Source organism: Phocoena sinus, chromosome 2 (genome assembly GCF_008692025.1).
Source record: "Phocoena sinus isolate mPhoSin1 chromosome 2, mPhoSin1.pri, whole genome shotgun sequence".
Classification (NCBI taxonomy): domain Eukaryota; kingdom Metazoa; phylum Chordata; class Mammalia; order Artiodactyla; family Phocoenidae; genus Phocoena; species Phocoena sinus.
This window is the reverse complement of record NC_045764.1, coordinates 169,156,394-169,176,729: the sequence shown is the minus strand read 5'-3', so window position 1 is coordinate 169,176,729 and position 20,336 is coordinate 169,156,394. Positions and strand designations below refer to the sequence as shown.

General features: G+C 52.6%; 1 protein-coding gene across 3 annotated transcripts in view; it reads left to right on the top strand.

The window, feature by feature from the left end:
- SYNE3 (spectrin repeat containing nuclear envelope family member 3) overlaps nucleotides 1-20,336 on the top strand; it is a 93,990-nt gene that overhangs the window by 52,945 nt on the left and 20,709 nt on the right. For 2 of the 3 annotated variants that reach the window (XM_032624002.1, XM_032624000.1), the window contains exons 5-14: nucleotides 3,538-3,699; nucleotides 6,293-6,640; nucleotides 9,242-9,378; nucleotides 10,818-10,992; nucleotides 14,407-14,589; nucleotides 15,532-15,675; nucleotides 16,552-16,686; nucleotides 18,990-19,151; nucleotides 19,301-19,473; nucleotides 19,921-20,050. In XM_032624002.1, the coding sequence (XP_032479893.1) occupies nucleotides 3,538-3,699; nucleotides 6,293-6,640; nucleotides 9,242-9,378; nucleotides 10,818-10,992; nucleotides 14,407-14,589; nucleotides 15,532-15,675; nucleotides 16,552-16,686; nucleotides 18,990-19,151; nucleotides 19,301-19,473; nucleotides 19,921-20,050 (1,749 nt within the window). The remainder of the gene's footprint in view (nucleotides 1-3,537; nucleotides 3,700-6,292; nucleotides 6,641-9,241; nucleotides 9,379-10,817; nucleotides 10,993-14,406; nucleotides 14,590-15,531; nucleotides 15,676-16,551; nucleotides 16,687-18,989; nucleotides 19,152-19,300; nucleotides 19,474-19,920; nucleotides 20,051-20,336) is intronic. The other variant, XM_032624001.1, reaches the window with a different exon arrangement.

Here is a 20,336-nt window from a genome sequence, read left to right as displayed (position 1 = left end):
AGGGGCGCTCATCCATTCGTGAGGGCCCCACCGTCATGACCTCATATAACCCTGATCACCTCCCAAAGGCCCTGCCCCCAAACACCATCACATTGAGGGCTAGGGCTTCATCGTGTGAATTTGGGGAGGATGCATCTCAGGCCATAGGAGATACTGTATGTATTAATATCTCAACTTTCACCGAGGAGAGCCCATTTCATTATTTCTTGTGCTGGTTAACAAGCCACTACTTTTGCCTCTAAAAATCCAGTTTCGACTTCCAATATGTTAATTAGCAAGTCCTCTGGTGTTGATAGGGACAGGACCACAGAAGCACAGCGGGGGTCACCTCTGGACTGTATCCTTCGTGACCACCCCCTGAAGGGAGATTCTTGATCAGGAAAAGTGGCCAAGCCCGGGAATGAGCAATGACACAGCCAGCAGAAAGCGGAAAGTCGAGAATAGACAAAGCAGGCTGGTTGCCCATAGGCGGGGCCTGCTTGTTTACTTTGCCTGATGGCTTTTAATCCAATGATTCTATTTTCTGAAGGGACAGGCAGATAGTAGCACCCTCCTCCTCCCTGCTTCCCTCCGTGGCTGTGTTTGTTTGGCATCTCGGCCAGGAATCAGAGCCCTTCCTGCAGCCCTTTGCAGAGGCACAAATCCACTCCCGCCCTTGTTAATTGGTTGGGTTTTGACATTCCTGACAACTCTGCCCACACAGATGGTTTGATTGTTTGGTGTGACGAGAGGAGGTGGAACCCTCTCCCATTTGTCACCCACCTTCCTCCGACTGACGTGCCCTGCCCGGCCGTGGCTGAATTGTGTTCTGTGATCTCGTTATGCCTGGCACAGAGCGCGGCTGGATGCCTGCCCTGCTCGGCCGCGTTCCTCTGCTAGCGCACCTGCTCACCATCACAGAGGCTTTTATTTACTCTGGGTCTCCCCCAGTGCCAGCACCTCATTCTTCACACACACAGAGCCGCCAGCCGGCACTTTTATTGGAGAGTTTGCTTCACAACCTTTATCACCATCAGTGTCGACCAGGGGCCCAGCCCCTATTCTCTGCTTAGTATTCTTGACCCACTTTGTTTCGTAAATGAATCTTCTCGAGGATGGAGGAAGCTCGGGGAGGATTCTGGTGGATGCAAATAACCCTGCGGGGACGGGGAGCAGCAGGGGAAACGTGAAGGAGGTGGTCACTGGGCCTTGGTCCACTTCCTGGATCCAAGCAGCCCCGTGTTTCCCATCTGTCAAGCGCTGAGCCTCACTCCCGTAAGTGAGAGGATTCTCAGCGCTTCACTGAAGGACTTGATCTTGTGCCTTGGTTTCCCCGTCTCTGAAATGGGGATATTTTCCCCTACTTGCCATGGGTGTTGCAAAGGTTTAAACGAATTAGTGTTTCTAGGTTTGGTGAGGGGCTTCTCCACGGGAGGGGACGGCACATACAAATAGCCAGGGAGGTTTTTCAAATCCACGTGTCCGTCTGCCCTTCCCAGTTGAGAATGGTTGGCTTAGCCTCGTAGAAGGTCAGGACCCTCCTGAACATGGCCTGGCTCCATGGCTGAGAGCTGAGGTCAGCAAACCACTGCCCACACCACTGTTCAATCCAGCCCAATTCCTGACTTTTTTATGACCTGTAAACCAAAAATAGTTTTTATATTTTTCAATGCTTGGGGGAAAATTAAAAGCAGAATATTTCATGACATGTGAAAATGATAGGAAGTTCAAATTTCAGTGTCCACGATTCATTTGATTGGAATACAACCATTCTTTATGTGTTTGCCTGCGGCTGCAACTTGTGTGCTACAATGTAAGTAGCACACAAGTGGTTGAGAAGTTGCAGCGGAAACCACATGGCAGGCAAAGCCCAGAATATCTACCATCTGCGAGAAAGAGAGATTCTGCTACCCCCTGGGCCTGAGCAGTAATTTTGGAGTCTGAACTTGGCGTTTAAATCTTGTCTGCAAGAGTTGTTACCTCCCAACACCCATTTGGTTACTTGCATAATGGGACAGTTTGGGGATCCTTGTGAAGATATTAAATACGATAATGCTGGTCTATTTCCAGGTACATAGTAGGTGCTTATTGAATGAAGGTCCCCTGGTTCCTTTTTCTTGGCTCTCCTTGGAGAGATCCCTCCACCGGCACACACCCCACACTTAGTTACATCTGACCACTCAGGAAGCACTTAGTCTCAGAGCCTGCCCTGAACGGGACCAAGGAGATGAAATCAACCCCCGTGTCCTTAGGGAGCGCTTGGTCCCCACCAGATGACAATTCGGTAGACAAGGCTGGGGGAGAGCCACAGCCTGGGGCAGTGGGCAAAGCCTCAGAGCAGGTGGGGCCTGGAGATTAGCATTGCCACGTGGGCACCCCTCACTCGGTTGGGTGTGACAAGAGCAGAGGGACACAGGTGACTGTAAACAATGGCTCAGAGTTCTCAAGCTCTTTACTAGCTGCCGGTGCTGTTCTGGGATTGTGCGAGCCCTGACTCATTTAATGCCACACCACCCTGATGAGGCAGTTACTGTTATCAACCACACCATACGGAGGGGTTAATTACAAGCTCGAGGGGGGCCAGGGTCAAGCCCCAGGCAGTGGGCTCCCAAGCCCAGGGTCTTGACCGCTGGTCTGCAGAGCCGCACCGTGGGGTCCTGCCCTTGACCACCAGGCTACAATGCTTGGACCTGGGCCTGGGGGCAGTGGGGAGCAGTGGAGGGGTTTAAAGAGACGGTGCTGTAATCAGGGGTGTGTTTTGAAAATCAGAATCTCTAGGCACACAGTAGGTCTTATAGCAGGACACTGTTATCTCCCCAAATGTCACCCACCCTTAGGACACCATCTTGCCCCATGTGGTTAGAGCTTCAGTGGGATTGTCTGAAAATAGAGGCAATTCCAACACATGCAGGCAAGTCACCACACTCGGGGAAATGGGGGGCAGCCTGCTGTTTACTCTCGTACCCCGTGGACATAATCGCAATGGAGCAGAGATGCGTTGGCCCAGCCTTGCCTCCCAGGTTGGAATCTTGGTGCTTTCCTAGCCAGGTGACCTTGGGCAAGTAATTTCACTTTCTGTGCCTTGGTTTCCCCATCTATCAGACTGGGATAATAATGGTACCACCTTATGGGGGCAGTCAGGAGCATTCAGTGAGATGATCTTGTACACAAAGTTCTTAGGGCAGCGCCGGCACCTTGGTAAGTGCTCAAATGGTAGTGTTATGTAGTTGTTACCACGGCCCCATCTTGAGTGCCATTCCTAGGACGTGGAAGGAAAAAAAGCCCACTGTGTGGTTGACAAGCCCAGTGCTGGCATGTTTTGGTCTCCAAAGCCAAGAATTTCTTGACTGATCGTTGATGAGGTAGAGAAGAATGTCCGGGATCTTTGTGTCCAGCGAAAGGGCTGAGGGTCAGTTGCATCACACACACACACACACACACACACACACACACACACACACACACACACACACACACAGATTCAGGCCTAGGAGGCCAGGCGAGGGGCAGCCTGGGCTGGGGACCTCTACGGCCGGTGACTCTCCTCCCCTCCCACAGAACAGAGTGGACCTGCTGGAGCAGGTGACCCAGGAGCATGAACATTTCCAGCTGAGCGTGGACGAGTTCCAGCTGTGGCTGAAGGCGGTGGTGGAGCGGGTGCACGGCTGCATGGGGCGCAAGTGCCGGCTGAGCACCAAGGACCGTCTCTCGGCGCTGCAGGTAACCAACCCCTGGCAAGTCTGCCAGAGGGGAGGGGGCGCTCATGGCTGGCGGGTCTCTGTTAGAGTTTATTTAATAGGATGGGGCTGGGAGGTCCCAGGAGATACAAACATCCCTGTACACAGACCCCACAAGAGGAGAAGCATGGGATGTGGTGTAGATCCCATGCTTGGGGCCTCGGCTGCTTTATGGAAATCTCTGAGCCAGCAGGGCATTTGGAAACCCAAGGCCGCAGCAGCATGGTCTAGACCAGCTGGGCTCAAATGGGGGACATTGTCCATGTCTGGAGACATTTTTGGTTGTCACAACTGGGAGTGGAGGTGCTCCTGGCATCTAGTGGATGGAGGCCAGAGATGCTGCTAAACATCCTACAGTGCACAGGACAGCCCCCGACAACAAAGCGTTATCTGACCTCACATGTCAGTATGTGAAGGTAAGGAACCCTGGCGTAAGCATCTAACCTGCAGGAGGAGCTGGGTCCACTCGGGGCTTCCTGACTTGCTGTGATCCTGAACGAGCTTCCAACTCCCTCTGTAAAGTGAGTGGGTAGATTATCTTCAATAATTCAAGGACCACTTTATAATTTTTGACACAGCTCTACAGCACCTATACCATTTATTTAATATTTGTATTTAAATTGACTCTCTTTTGAAAAAACCAATGAACAGTGACCACAAAAATCTTCTATGACTTGTGCAGTTTCCCCACTATCTGAGAGTAGTGTCCCTATGGAACTGCTCATGAGCCGAAACGGTGTGTAGCAGAGAAGTGGGGCTTCCCTGGCGGCCCAGTGGTCAAGGTTCTGTGCTGCCGCTGCAGGAGGGGCGGGTTCGATCCCTGGTTGGGGAACTAAGATCCCACATGCCGCGCAGCACGGCCACAAAATTAAAAAGAAAAACAAACAAACAAACAGAAAACAAGCGGAGAAGTAATTACCTTTTCTCGCAAAAGCTAAAATCCTCTTTGGATTTCTTTCAGGTAGCGAAAACAGGTACTAATGTAGGTCTTTTGTAAAAGCAAAGTGATATACACTGTTGTGGCCTCTCCCGTTGCGGAGCACAGGCTCCGGACGCGCAGGCTCAGCAGCCATGGCTCGCGGGCCCAGCCGCTCCGCGGCACGTGGGATCCTCACGGACCGGGGCACGAACCCGCGTCCCCTGCATCGGCAGGCGGACTCTCAACCACTGCGCCACCAGGGAAGCCCCAAATTGAACTTTTGAAAAGTGTGGGTATCGGTAAAAGAATGTTCACAGCAACCTTATTCATAACAGCCCTAAACTGAAAACAACTCAGATTTTTATCAGCAGAGTATTGGATAAACACGTCATAGAATAGAATATATGTACGAAGACATTTTAGTCAATGAAAAGGAATGAAGTTCTGATATACCTGACAGCATAGAAGAATCTAAAAAACGTTATGCTGAGTGAAAGAAGCCAGTTTCAAAAAATAACATATTCTATGATTTCAAATAGATGAAGTTCTAGAATCTTCTGGGATGTTAGAAATGCTATATTTTGATAACAGTGTGGACTGCATGGGCATATATATTCCTCAAAACTCTTTGAACAGTAACACTTAAGATCTATATATAGATTTTCTCAACTTACAGCAGGGCTACGTCCCAATAAACCCATCGTAAGTTGAAAATATCGTAAGTCGAAAGTGCATTTCATACACCTAACCTACCAAACATCATAGCTTAGTCCAGCCCACCTGAAGCGTGCTCAGATCATCTTCCATTAGCCTAAAATCATCTAGCACAAAGGCTGTTTTATAATAAAGTGTTGAATACCTCATGTAATTTATTGAATACCATAGTGAAAGTGAAAGCTATGTTGGTTTACATTCACTGCCGCTGCCCAGCATCAGGAGGGCATCGTCCTGCATATCACTAGTCTGGGAAAAGATCAGGATTCAAAATGCAAAGTACAGTTTCCACTGAATGCACATTGCTCTCATACCATCGTAAAAAAGATCGTAAGTTGAACCATTTTAAGTCAAGGACAGTCCGTACTGTACTCCATGTAAGTGGCACTTCACTAAAAAAGTGAAAAAAATATTTTGGAGGTATTTTAAATAAAACAGACAAAAGTGTTTACCGAAATTTTTTTTTTAATATTAGAAGGCAATGAACACTGATTTAAAAAGAAATTTTATATCATTGTCATAAATGGAATACCAATACTCATTCATAATTGGTAGATAGCCATACAAATAGATGTCATGAGGCCAAATGGCGTCGCTAGGTTCTATTTGCTCCATACTTTTGCCAGCTGAAGGCTTCGAGCCTGAGGCTGCCTCCGTCTCTGTTAAAAAAGCAAGATTAACAAATGTCAGAGAGTGTTAAAGACAGAGAAGTACCCAACAGAGACTTTCCCCTTCACTTAATCACATGGCTTGTAAATGACATGGTAAAGGAATCACATCCCGAATGTTATAAAGGCAGACGTGTACCCCTTGGAAAGGTGCCTTGGGTCTAGCCTGGGAATAGGAATTACCGTCGGGCATGACGCTCCCAGCGGTCCTGGGAAATGCAGCACGTGTTTTCTTTTTCCCTTCGGGTTTCTTTCCCACCGCCTCCCTGCTTTAGGACATCGCCAGCGACTTTCCCAGGGGCGAGGAGTCTTTGCGGAGGCTGGAGGAGCAGGCCGGGGGCGTCATCCAGAGCAGCTCCCCTCTGGGTGCAGAGAAGATCACCAGAGAACTGGAGGAGATGCGGAATGTTCTGGAGAAGCTGCGTGCACTCTGGGAGGGGGAGGAGGGGCGGCTGCGGGGCCTGCTCTGGTCCAGGGAAGCCTACGAGCAGCAGAGGAGGCAGCTGGAGGCCGAGCTGGCAGAGTTCAGGAAGGGCCTTCAGAGGCTGGCGGAGGAGGACCTGGAACCCGTGGCCAAAGCAGGGACCCAGGACGAGCTGGTGGCCCGCTGGAGACTCTACTCGGTAAGCAGTGTTTGGCAAAGCCACGGCCCAGTCCGGGTGCCGTGTGTGCCTCGGGGCATCCTCTGTGCAGTGGGGGGATCTCGCTAAGTCTCAAGCACACTGGCTCTGGTCTTCCTGGATTTTTGATAATCTCAGTGCCCCGAGCATAGTAGACAAATTGGTTGTTTGTACCTGTTTTCTGGATGAGGAAACTGAGGCCTGGAGAGATTCCACCCCGCTCCCCCCCCCACCGACATCCCCAGCATCACATGATGAGTTGGTGGGTAAATAAGAGGTGGACCGGCTCCAAGTTTGCCATTCTCTTGCCTGATGGTAGGATGTGGTGAGCACTTTCCGAGCACAGAGCAGGGAGTGTGAGGTCAGAGGCAAGGCTCTCAGTGTAGAGAAGATGAGGAACAAACATAACCAGGGCTCTTAGGAGGCCCAGCAGGTGATGCCCATCCTGGGGAGGGTGGGGGCACTCCAACCCAGACACGGTGTCCAATCGGAGCACCCTCCCCCTTCCCCACCCGTGTGCACACTCGCGAGAGGTTTGACGTGAGGACAGAGAGATTTTTCAAATAAGGATTAACGCCCTTCTGCAGTCCTTTATTTACTATATTAACTCAAAGGGCTAGCTTGTCAATTCCATTAGGAGAAAGATCTAAAAGGAAAGCCCCCAGGTCCTACCTCCACTCCAGATTGTTCTGTTTTTTCCCCTCTTCTTTCTAATGTTTGCTCATATGCAGAAATATTTGTGTGTAGGTAGAAACAAAGCATCCACGCTCTTTAACATCACTCAGCCTTGTAGGAGACCAGGTTCACTGCAATGATCAACTTTGTACAGAGGGAGTTGTTTCCCTTGTAGGATTGTCTGCCTTGGCACAAGGTAGGGGTGGTGTGGTGTGGTGGTGAAGGGCGGGGACTTTCAGATCAGACTGCCCGGGTTCGAGTCTTGGTTCCTCTCCTTGCCGATTGGTTGGCTTTGGAAGAATTACTTTTTTTTTTTTTGGCCACACCGCTCGGCTTGCAGGATCCTAGTTCCCCCAACCACGGATTGAACCCCGGCCCTCGTTGGTGAAAGCGCGGAGTCCTAACCACTGGACCGCCAGGGAATTCCTGGGGAGAATTCGTTAAATCTCAGTTAAATGTGACATGGACGTGATGATGATGAGACCTGCCTTCCGCATTCCTTATGAACCTGTGAAAACAAAAGTGCTTAGAACAGCACCTGCCAATAGCATCGGGACTCAGGGAACATATGGCTCTTAGCAGGAGTTCTAGGTGAGGGCCAAGGTCAAAGCAAGCAAACTGGCAGGGATGGAGTTTGGGGAGGGTAAGGCCTGGAAAGCCCTGCCAACACTCCCGTGTCCCGACAGCCGCCACCCGGCCACGCCCGGCTATGTTTCAGGAAGCCTTTCCCGAGGCAGGAGGCAGACCACATCCCTACAGGTGCGGCCTGTCCCACCCGGTTCAAGTGTCAATTATGACCAAGATATGACTAGCCGGAAATCAGTGAAGGGGAATTTCAGAACTTGTTCGAAGATTTCTGTTCTTAAACTAGCGTTTAGTGAGAAATACTCCTGCCCTGTACTCGATGCCTTGTCAAGCGGGGGTGGCCCCGTTTTACCCCCGAGGGACCAGGACTGATCCAAGGCTGCGCAGCTGGGAAGGGCTGGAGGTGGGTTTCCAGGCCAGCCTGTGTCCTGCCGGAGCCCGTGCGCTTTCCACTCCCCCACCCTGCCTCCTACCAGCCAGAGTCAAGGTCAGGATCAAACTCCACATTTCCCGGGATAGCAAGAAAAGGCCGCATCTGCAGTACCTGAACGTGGCTGAGTGGAGTGGTCGGGCATGCTGGGTGGAAATACCCTCTTGCTGACAATAACTGGGTTCACGGAGCATCTTCAGGTCATTGTTTCCTTCAGTGCTGAAGGGGCAGGTTAAGGGCCAGAGGGCCCTGCTCCAATGTCAGGTCCACTATTTCCCAGCTCTGCAACTGTCAGAAAACTCTTGGCCAGAGTTTCCTTGTGTATAAAACGGGGACACGGAGAATTACTGTCTAGGACCATGGTGAGGCTTCAATGAATGGGACCACAGGGCACTCAGCACGTCGTCACTGTTCCCTAAGTATTAGTTATTTGTATGATTAGGTGCTAGTCGATGGCAAGGCTGTGAGGTAGGTGATGATAAAGAGAAAAACCTGCTCATCAAGAGCAAATATGGGGCTTCCCCGGTGGCGCAGTGGTTGAGAATCCGCCTGCCGATGCAGGGGACATGGGTTCGTGCCCCGGTCCGGGAAGATCCCACATGCCGCGGAACGGCTGGGCCCGTGAGCCATGGCCACTGAGCCTGCGTGTCCGGAGCCTGTGCTCCGCAACGGGAGGGGCCACAACAGTGAGAGGCCTGCGTACCGCAAAAAAAAAAAAAAAAAAGAGCAAATGTGTTTGGGGTCACGGAGCGGGAGAGCAGGGGCTGAGCTCTCGGGGCCTCTGTCCCTCCCCTGGGGGATCGTTTTCCCCCAGGCTGGCCCACTTCCACAGGATATGCTCACCCCGGTACACACACACCACCATCCCATCTCGGAAGCTCACCTGTCCCGTCGGGTGTTGTCTGTTGCTGCAGGCCACGCGGGCGGCGCTGGCCGCGGAGGAACCTCGGGTGGACCGGCTGCAGGCTCGGCTGAAGGAGCTCATCGTGTTCCCCGAGGACCCGCAGCCCCTCGCGGGCAGCGTGGTCTCTGCCATCCAGGAGCACCAGAGGTACCGGGCGGGCCGAGGGTGGTCCTGGACCTCATGCTCAGGGCCTCTGCCCATCTGACACCAGCTGCAGAGGGGGCTTGCACCGTCTTGCTCCCTGATAACAAACAGTTCTTGTTCTTATCAACGACTGGCCATTATAGGGTCTCACTGGGCTCAGGTACTGACCCCCTTTTCGAAGTATTTTCCATTCTGCTCCCAGAAAGAGGCCTGAACTTTGCTTTTCTCCGTGCTATGTGGCCTCTTCACTTATTTCCATCAAGTCTCCTTATGCAGCTTCACACGGGGGATGGGTCCCCTATGTAATGGCCGAAGGGGAGGGCTTTTCACTAGGCCAGCATTGTGCCCCACTTGCTGATGGCCGTGCTGATGTAAGCGCTGGACCTGACTTCAGACCAGCCCCTACCTCCCTGTCCGCCCATGGGTTCGGGCGCGGCTAGGTCTCCAGCGTCTTAGCCCAGCAAAGACCAGCAGTTCAAATACCCACCCTGTGTGGAGCTGGGCACAGTGTAAATTCAGGATCGGTACCTGTTTTTACTGCATGAGGCTCAGAGGTGTTTGGAACACAGCCCAACTGTCCCTGCCCCTGTAGCACTTCTCATCCTCCTGCCTCTGATGCAGGGGTTTTCCTCGAGAAGGAACTCAGGGACCTCCTGCCTTGCCAGGTGACTCTCACCCCACGGTGTGCACAGGCCCTACATGTGTACACCCAGAACAAGGGCCTGGGTCCTCCACAAGATGCTGAGGTGGTGGTGAGACTGAATCTCCTGTGCATAAAGTGGGCCTTGGGAGCAGGTGGCCGAGGGCTCCCTCCCCTTCGTTGCTCCCGTGGAGGTGGTAGGCGCTGGTTATCTATGACTGGGTGCTAGACATTATATCTGTACATATATCTATGTATTTTTTTGGAAATGTAGTCGATTTACAACGTTTTGTTCGTTTCAGGTGTATAGCGAAGTGATGCAGTTATACATATATATCGTTTCTTTTTCAGATTCTTTTCCATTATAGGTTATTACAAGTTATGGAATATAGTTCCCTGTGCTATACGATGGACAGTATATTGGAAAAATTATCTGTAGAAATTATTTGGGCCTCAAGTAATGGCACCCTACTCAAGAAAGTATTCTGTTTTGCTTCCGCGAGGTGCCTGGGGGCAGGCGGTACCAGCCTGGGGGCCCCATAATTCCTCTTCCAGGCTTGACTCTTTACCTGGTCCAGAAGCTGGGATGCAAGTCGATTCGAGGACTGGCTTACCTCCAGTGCCCTTTTATCTGGACAGCACAGGCCTCAGGGTCCCAGCCCAGTAGTCCGTAGGAGAGGAGAGTGCCCGCCCTGGAAGCAGCACAAGCTGGGCGCTCTGGGTTCTGGGCAGCGGCCTTGCTCTTCCTGGGCATACTGACCCGCTCTCTCCTCTCTCGGTTCCCCCTCCACGGTGCTCACAGCATGAAAGCCAAGAGCAGCAGACTGCGTAATGCCGCGGGCGTGGACCTGTGGCGGCATTTCCAGCGGCCCCTGCAGGAGCTGCAGCTGTGGAGGGCTCTGGCCCAGAGGATCGTGGACGTCACCGCCAGCCTGCCGGACCCGCCCTCCATCCACACCTTCCTGCCGCAGATTGAGGTCCGCATGGCTCTGTCGGGAGGGCTGATGGGTGCAGCTGGGGGAGGCCACCAGCCAAGCTTAGCGTTTCAGCCGACCCCGCAGGGACAGGCGTGTCTCTGGGTCCTCCAGATGTCTGGGTGGAGCCCACTGTACCCTGTCTGGTGAGTTCTAAGTGCACAGGAAATGTCAACACTTGTAGTTATCAGCGACAAAAGTCACCGTCAGTTCTTGGGAAGGAGGTGAAGCCTGGTGCCTGGTGTGGCTCCAGGACTCTGCACGGATCTGCGCTCAGCCCTTCTCTTTAGGACCCTGCTGCAGGCAGTCCTCAGGTGGAAGCCTGAGCAGTGCTGAGAAACAGCAGGGTGTCAGGCCATTACCTTTATTGTGTGTCAATTGGGCTGCATGTGACAAGTGACAGGAAACCTGATCAGTGGTGGCTTAAAACACAGAGACGGGACTCCCCTGGTGGTGCAGTGGCTAAGAATCCGCCTGCCAACGCAGGGGACATGGGTTCGAGCCCCGCTCCGGGAAGATCCCACATGCCACAGAGCAACTAAGCCCGTGCGCCACAACTGCTGAGCCTGCGCTCTGGAGCCCGCGAGCCACAACTACTGAGCCCATGCGCCTAGAGCCCGTGCTCTGCAACAAGAGAGGCCACTGCAATGAGAAACCCGTGCACCGCAACGAAGAGTAGCCCCCGCTCACCTCAACTAGAGAAAGCCCGCGAGCAGCAACGAAGACCCAACGTGGCCCAAAAAATTAAATAATTAAACAAACAAACAAACACGGAGACTTTCAGGTTGCCCCAGAGCTGGCTTGATAGCTCAGCAGTATCTTCCAGGACCCAAGCTCTTTCCAGCTCTAAACCACGTCTGCCTTCATGGCCCCAAGGTGGGTGCCACCACTGCAAGTGTACATCCTCACCGTGTATTTGAGCTCATGCTGTATGGCTGTATATTCAGATACTTTCAGTTGACACATATGAACTTCTTCTCAGCGGCCTTTAAAATGGTTCAGTAAAGCCGTCACTTGAAATGGCTGCAGAATATTCCATGTCATTTTTTTTTAAAGTTTCTGCACTTAGATTGTTTAGGTTCTTTCCAATTTTCACTGCCATAATCAGCATATTTTGATTATCTATGTACATGGATTTTTGTTTCCATTGCTAGCATTCTCCTCATTTTACTGATGAGGGACTGGGGCCAGGGAGAAGTTAGGGAGCTTGTTCAAGGTCAGGCTGCTCAGGAGAGCAGAGCTGGGGGCAGAATGGTGGGTTCTAGACTCTTGTCTAATGTTCTTATCCATGTCTTCACTCTGGCTGCTGAGAATAGGTTTGTGAGGCATTCAGAACACTTATTATCATTTGACTGTTGAGAAGAGCAAATGCCCCAGAGGGGAAGCCACTTGCTGGATGTGACACAACCATTAAGTGACAGGGCCGGCTTCGACCCAGACCTGTCTAACTTTCCCCACTGCGTCACAACTGTATTTCATCCTGTCCTTCCCACTAAGGCAGAAAGCAAACCGGGACCTCCTCGAAGCAGGAGAGAGGTCCTGTCTTTCTAGAGTATGACCCAGGACTCCCAGTGTGGGAATTTCACGGAGCAGTGGGTTGGAACACTTGGGGCCAGGACTTTGGTTTATTCACGTTTGGACGCTGTTTGCTGGCTGGGAGTATGTCTTCATCACTCCCACCGGCGCACCTGGGCGGGATGGATCTCACAGGCCAGGGCTCAAGCTGCCAGCTCTCTCTTTTCTCGACTCAGCTCCTGCATCTAGCCTCAGAGCAGCCTGTGGATCTGCAAAGCTCCAGCCAAAACCTGGGCGTGGCTGGTGTATTAGTTCCCCGGGGCTGCTGCGACAAAGCACCAAAGACTGGTGGCTTAAAACAGCAGAAGTTCATTCTCTCCAAGTTCTGGAAGCTGCAAGTCCAAAGTCAAGGTGTCAGGAGGGCCTTGCTCTTCCCAGTGGCTCTAGGGGAGAATCCTCCTTTACCTCTTCTAGCTTCTGGTATTTGCTGGCGGTCGCTGGTGTTCACTGGCTTGTCGGTCCATCACTCTGATCTCCGTGTCTGTCATCACGTGGCCGTCTTCTCCCCATGAGTCTTCTTTTTTTTTTTTTTCCACCATATCTTTTTTGAAGGATACAATTCAACACATAACAGTCGGTTAACTAATAATGGCTGAGAAGATCTGTCTTTTATGGTGCGTTCACTGTGGGTCCTGCAGTACGTTAAATGCTTTCTAGGCAGTTAAGCCTCACGGCAGCCCCGTGACCTAGGGTGTGACTACCCCTAATTTACCGATGAGAAAACCGAGGCTTGGAATTGCCCAAGTTCTCCCAGTTAGTATGGAATCCAAACTCATGATTGCAACTCCCCAGCCTAAATTCTTAACACTCGTGATATTGTGTCTGAGTCTGGCGAAAAGGGGGTGAAGGTGACTCCCTACAGCTAGAGGCTTGACCTCTGTGTAGCTAATTGCAAACCACACACCTGGGCTGGGGTCTTAGTTCTCCCTCTCCCAGCCCCATGCCCAGGTCAGCGTCTCTGTAACATCATCAGATATCAAATGGAAGGACTCTGGCCAGCTGAAGACCAAACCCCTGGCCTCCAGGGCCCCTGTGCCCTCAGTTAGAGAAGCAAGAGGTATTTGTCCCCAACAGCTTGTTCATCAGCAGGAGCCTGAAGCGGGGAACAAGGCTTTGGAGGCAGGAAGAGTGCATGTAGGCTGGGAATGTGGTCAGGGGAGGCTTCCTGGAGGAGGTGAGGCCTGGGCTGTGCAGAGTTCAGGCTGCCTGCTTAGGAGCCAGCTGCCCATTACACAGGGCTTCTGAGTCCCCTTTTCCTCCCCTCTCTGCCCGGTGAGCTCCTACACGTCACGACTTCACTCAGGTGCCACCTCCTCTGGGAAGCCTTCCAGAATTTCCTCTGATCATGATCCCATAGGCCCTTAGCCCCTTCGAAGTGTCCCATACACCAACTGGGGGATGGCCCACTGCTGTCGGTGATAGAGGATCACCGAGTAGAGGATCAGACTGGTTAGTTTGGGGTTCGGCTGCAGTGTGGACGGTCGATTTCGGGGGGCGGCTGGGAGGCAGCAGGCGGTCAGGAGCTTCTGGGGTTCAGGTGAGCACAGTCAGTGGTGGTGGATGGAGAGGGGACGGATTTCCGGAACACGTAGGAGGTAGAATTCTTGCTCAGGCTTTGGTAATAAGATGGATGTGGAGGTGAGAGAGGAATCAGATTGACCCTGCCATTCAGGGCCTCCTACCGCCCTCCTGCCCGCCCGTTTCTCCTCACGTTTGCCACTTCCTTGGAAACCAGCACCAAGGCCCAGCCTCCTGAGCAGGCACAGCCAGAACAGGTGCGCTCCTGGCCCCATCTCCAGCCTCATCCTGCCCTGCGGCTCACGGAGGCCCTGTCTCCCCTAGGCGGCCCTGGCGGAAAGCTCCCGCCTGAAGGAGGAGCTGACAATGCTGCAGCTGGAGAAAGACCTGCTGGGCGGCATCTTTGGCCAGGAGAGAGCCACGGCCCTGCTGGAGCAGGTGGCAACTTCCGTGAGGGACAGAGACTTACTGCACAACCGGCTTCTGCAGAGAAAGAGCAAACTGCAGGTGAGCCCCGCTGGCGGCCCTCAGCCGTCGACCCGGCCCTCCAGGAAGGGCAGCCCTGCATCCTGACCCCAGCTCTGCCACTGGCCACCACGTGGCCCTGGACATATCGCTTTGTCCCCCACGCCCTCAGGCCCCTCATCTATCATCTGGGTAGGATTATGGCGCGATCCTTCTCACCTGTCGGCCTCCCACCTCTGCCCCCAAATTCCCTTCTTCACCGATCAAGTCGAACTGTTTTCTGCAAAGAGCTGGGGACTGTCAGATAAGAAGACACAGAGAAAAACACTTGTAAACTTTAAACCACTGGAGAGCTGGGAGCTAGTAGTATTAGGGACACTTCTAAACGGCCACACGAAATCAAAGACATAACGTGGGATGTTGTGGCCAGTTTCTTTTAGGTAACAAATGTTTGCTGAGCATCTAATAATGATGATGATGAAAGAGATGGTCTCTGGGGCAATGACCAGGGGCCTGGCACCTGCTAAGAGCATTACATCCCTGGTCTGATCTAATCCACGGAGCAAACATTTAGCAAACATTTGAGGGTTCGCAGGGCAAGTGGTCTCTGTTGCAGCTTCTCAACTCTGCCGCTATAGCATGAAAGCAGCTGTAAATGAATGGGTGTGGCTGTGTTCCAATAAAACTTTATTTACAAACACAGGCCCCTGCTGGGACTTGGGGTGTGTGGTAGGAGATGTAGTTTGCCAGCCCCTGTTCTAGAGGCAGAACAACTGTTAGGTGAGGACACTACGGTCCTCAAGGAGGGGAGTCAAACACCCTCAAGGGCTCCAGGAAGGCTTCCTGGAGGGGGCGGCGCCTGAGTGAGTACGAGCCAGCCAGGGGGAGGCTGGAGATAGAGCAGCTAGTCTGTGAGTGTCAGGTTGTACCACAAGGAGCCTGAGAAGAAAGCTGGTTTGTGTGCTGCCTGTTCTGTCTCCGCAGAGCTCACTCGCTCAACACAAAGATTTCGGAGCTGCTTTTGATCCCCTGCAGAGAAGGCTCTCAGACCTCCAAATCAGGGTCCGCGCTGAGAATGGGCTTCAGCGGGACCTTCCTGGGAAACAGGCCCAGCTTTCGAGGTTGCAGGTAAGAGGTCTGTCGGGCCTGAGTCACCTCTACGCAGATACTCAGCTGTGCCTAGAAGCAGCCCCCTGCAGTAACAGTAACCAGCAAAGCAGCGGCCAGCCCGAGCCAGATATTTAGACCCTCCCCTGAGAACTGACCTCTCATCTCAGATGAATCTCTGCTGATATACCTGATGGTTCCTGGCCTCAGCAAGGCCTTAAGCACCTCCAAATGGCTGATTCTTGAGTCTAACAAAATGATAGGCTGTCCTTTTGCTTACTCCATGGTTCCAAAGTCTAACGTGAATATTTACTTTTAAAGTTGCTTCACTAAGTGTTCCTAATGAGTCCAGAGGCCTTCAGTTGAATAAATGACTTGGGGATTAAGAATAAATGTTTGAAAACACACTGGACTCTACGTAGGTTGATCATGAATAATTGTTGGCTACATGAGGAGCTTGCCGGTTTTTAAAATGCACGTGAAACAACAATTATCTTTTTAAAACCCAGGCACAGCTCATACATAACTGGGAATGTTCTTTGGAAGGTATGAAAAACGATGCATTTGGGGCTTTAAAACTAAAGCTGAGATGTGATTTTTCATATTAAGAGGTGGTCATCAAGTATAAGTCCAGACGTGAGTTTGTCCCCCAGAGATGCCTTCTGGTCTTTAGCAGTTTATTTTCATGGTGTCTCAGAATGTTTTCATCTCATTTTTAAAATTCTCACCAGTCCTGAGGATGGGCCCATCAGACAGCCATATGGTGCGGTGGATGGAGAGGGGGAGCCCCACGGTCCCGGGACCCTCCCAGTCTCTCCCACTCGGAGCCCCCGCCCTGATCAGCTTCCACAAGGAGAAGCGGAAAGCATGCTCTACTCATTCCTTCCTCTCCTGCAGGGGCTACAGGAGGAGGGGCTGGACCTGGGGGTGCAGATGGAGGCCATGAGGCCTCTCGTCCAGGGGAACTCCCACCACCAGCACAGAATGGACCAGCTCTCCTCTGACCACCAGACCCTGCACAGGTCTCTGGAGGTAAGGGGCCGGCGGAGGGTCTGTGCTGTGACAGAGACATCGGACACTCCTGGGGACTTTCTCCCTCTTTTCTTCCTTCGTTCCTTCCAACCCTTCTTTTTCTTTCTCCCTTCCTTTCTTCCCTTCCTCATTCATTCAGGAGCACCTCAATTACTGAGCACCTCCTGTATGCCAGGCAGTGTTCTGGGCTCTAAGGATTGAGGCAGCGCGAGCGGGACAGCCAAGGCCCCTGCTCTCCTGGGTTTAAGTTCTGGTGGGTAGATGGGCAACGGAGTCAGCAACAAGTTAAGCATACCATTCCACATGTGCCGGGAGGCCAAAGCACGGACCAGGCTGCACACGCGCAGCAGTCCCCGTCCTTTGCGGCGGTAACGCCAGGTTGAAAGGTGGGTCCTGGTGGCCGTAAGCCCCGTATGCAGTGCCCTCTAGTGGCCACCTGGATCTTGCTGGGGTCCACGCAGGATCGATGCCCCTTCGGTGGTGGGATGGCCAGTAGGTGTGGGTAGTGGGATGGCTCCTTCAAAACTGGCCTGAGGACAAGTTGAGATGCAGGCTCCAGCCCCACCCTGACACTGATTTAAATGGCGTCCTGGGTCTGCATTTGTCACAAGTGCCCCCGGCGTGCAAAGCCAGCTGTCAGGCAGCCGCAGCTCAAGAATGCTAGTCTAAGGCAGGGTTCTCCACCCTTCCAGACCCTGCATGTCCTATGTTAATAACAAATATTCCTGACATCTTCTTTGCAATCCTGAATCATAGTGTTACCTGCACAATTTTAAAATTTAATATAACGCTTTTTCTCTTATGAAAAAGGGAAATAAAAGGAGAGTAATTATAATAAAATAATGCCTTATAATAACCTATAATGGAAAAGAATCTGAAAAAGAAAAAAAATATATATATATATGTACATATAACTGAATCACTTTGCTGTACACCTGAAACATTTTATATCAACTATACTTCAATTTATAAAATAGATAAAATTTATTTTTGAATAAACCACTGGTGGCGCAGTGGTTAAGAATCCGCCTGCCAATGCAGGGGACATGGATTTGAGCCCTGGTCCGGGAAGATCCCACATGCCGCAGAGCAGCTAAGCCCACGCGCCACAACTACTGAGCCTGCGCTCTAGAGCCCATGAGCCACAACTACTGAGCCTGTGCTCTAGGGCCTGTGAGCCCTAGAAAGAATCACAAAGAATCACAAGGACCTAAACTGAGAATCACAGCAAGAGAGGGGACCACAGACCCTGGGGTCTGACTGGCCTGTGGTTGGCTGAGAGGGAGGGGCTTCGAGGGTCTCAGGCTGGGTGACCAGGAGGACAGAGAATGGTTACTCTGCTGGATACAGCACCCACCTTTTGTGGAGACAGAGATGAACAAGGTCCCAGAGAGCTGAGCCATGATTGACTCACGGGAGGGGAAACAAAGCAAGACCATTTGAAAGACTTTTTATCAAAGTATAATCATATACAGAAAAGTGAACCTCTAATTATGCCGCTTAATGCATTTGTAAAAACAAAAAAATCTGCGTTACCAGCACCCAGATCACAACACAGAACAATACCTGTCCTCGTGCCCCCTCCAGTTGCTGCCTGACTCCTGCGAGTAACCCTGACCTTCGACTTGGCATGGCATCGACTGGGTTTGCCTGATTTTATACGTTACTTCAAATGAAGACAGCATATTGCATTTTGTTTCTGGCTTCTAGGTCTCCACGTGATGGCTGTAAATCCATCCATAACGTCACACTAGGTTGCTGTGTACATTGTTCATTCTGGCTGCGGCAGAGGTGACATATTCCATCCTGTGAATGTACCTCAGTGCATTTATCCATCTACCATTGACAGGCACTTGGGTAGTTTCCAGTCTGGGGCTGTCACAAGTAACAGCACACACGTGCCTTTTGGTGAAGATATGTTCACATCTGATGGGTTACATGCAGGAATGAAACGGTTGGGTCATAGGCATGCCTGTGTTGGGTTTTAGTAGATACAGACCTATGGTCTTCCCAAGTGGTTGTACCAGTTTACGCCCAAACCCGTGACGGACGCGAGCTCCCATTGCCCACACCCTCACCCAGACCTGGTACTTTCCATAAAAGTAGGACAGGCATATAGGCACTTAAAACCAGAGTCGGTCTTTCTGGGGTAAATTCCTTGCGCTGTGCAGAAGAGAAGACCAACCCCTCATGTTCTTGGCTGGATGGGGAGCCCTGGGGGCCACCCTCCCCTGGGGCTGCGGCAGGGCTGAGGGTCCTGCAGGGTGAGGTCTCAGCCTGGGTCCCCCGGGGCTGTACTGCAGGACCTTGTGGACACGTGCCGGCAGAGCGTGCGAGAACATTGCACCTTCAGCCACGAGGTTCTGGAGCTGCGACAGTGGATCTCCGTGCTCACGCAGAAGCTGGAGGCCCACCGTGTGGACACGGGCCCATGGGATGCCCAGTCCCGAGAGGTCGATGTCGAGGTAAGAGGGCTCTCCCCACAGAGAGATTCTGTCCCCCGCATCCCAAAAAAGCAGGTTTGGGGAGCAGAGACCCCCCTCCCCATTACCTTACTCTGTGTGTGTGTGTGTGTGTGTGTGTGTGTGTGTGTGTGTGTGTGTGTGTCCTTCAGAAGCTGCTGGACGAATTCCCCGCAAAGGAGGCCCAGCTGCCCCTGATTGAAGCACGCGGCCGGCTGGTGATGGAGAAGTCTTCTCCGGAGGGGGCTGCTGTGGTCCAGAAGGAGCTTCAGGAGCTGGTGGAGTCTTGGGGGGCCCTGAGGCTGCTGAGGGGAAGCCTTCTGAGGTGAGAGGGCTCCCGGCTCTGCACCTGGTCTCGGGCAGCCCCCTTCCCAGCCAGGGAGAGCTCAGCCGCGCTCCTAGAACAGATGGCTGGGGTCTGGGTGCCGGGTGTGGCGCCAGCTGCCTCCGGGCATCTCCAAGCAGTTCTAAGTAGAGGCACTAAGAGCGAGGAAACGCCTCAGCTTGGGAATTAGCCTCCAGCCCCTCCTGGCCTGGGCCTCACCTGCATCGATGGGTATGTGCACCTTGATGACAGTAACGTGAGCCTCTAGCAGGAAACTGGAGCTGCAGGTGCCCTGGGGAGGTTCTGACAAACCCGAAGGACAGGCGTGGGCTTGTGAAGACCAGAAGTCGGCTCCCACAGCCTGGTGCCCTGATTCTGTTCCTTCTCCCGTGACCCGGGGAGTCCCCATCCCATCACCACGCTGACTGGGCTGGTTTGTCTTCTCAGCCTCGTCAGGAACCGGCAGCTACAGAGGGTGGAAGTGGATTCGGGGAAGAAACTGATTTTCACCAACAACATCCCAAAGACTGGGTTTCTAATCACCCCCATGGATCTTATTTTCCGACACCACCGTCAGGTGAGTCCGTCTAGTGGGGCTTCCGGGGAGGGACCAGATCCCCAGTCAATTGATGGTGGGAAGCTGTCTCCAGCAAAGTCCCTTCCCTGCCTGGGGCCATATGCTCCGCTCAGGACTGGACCATGTCCCATCTCAGGTGAGCCTGCCCGGTAGTGGCACAAGAGCTCCCTGTGGAACTCTGAGACCCAGGGGTCCCCACTAGGGAAGGTCCCAGGCATCCCTCGGGCAGACAGGCCCTCACCCTCAGAAACCCCAGCTACTGCCTTTGCAGGGAGGAGTGTCGGGG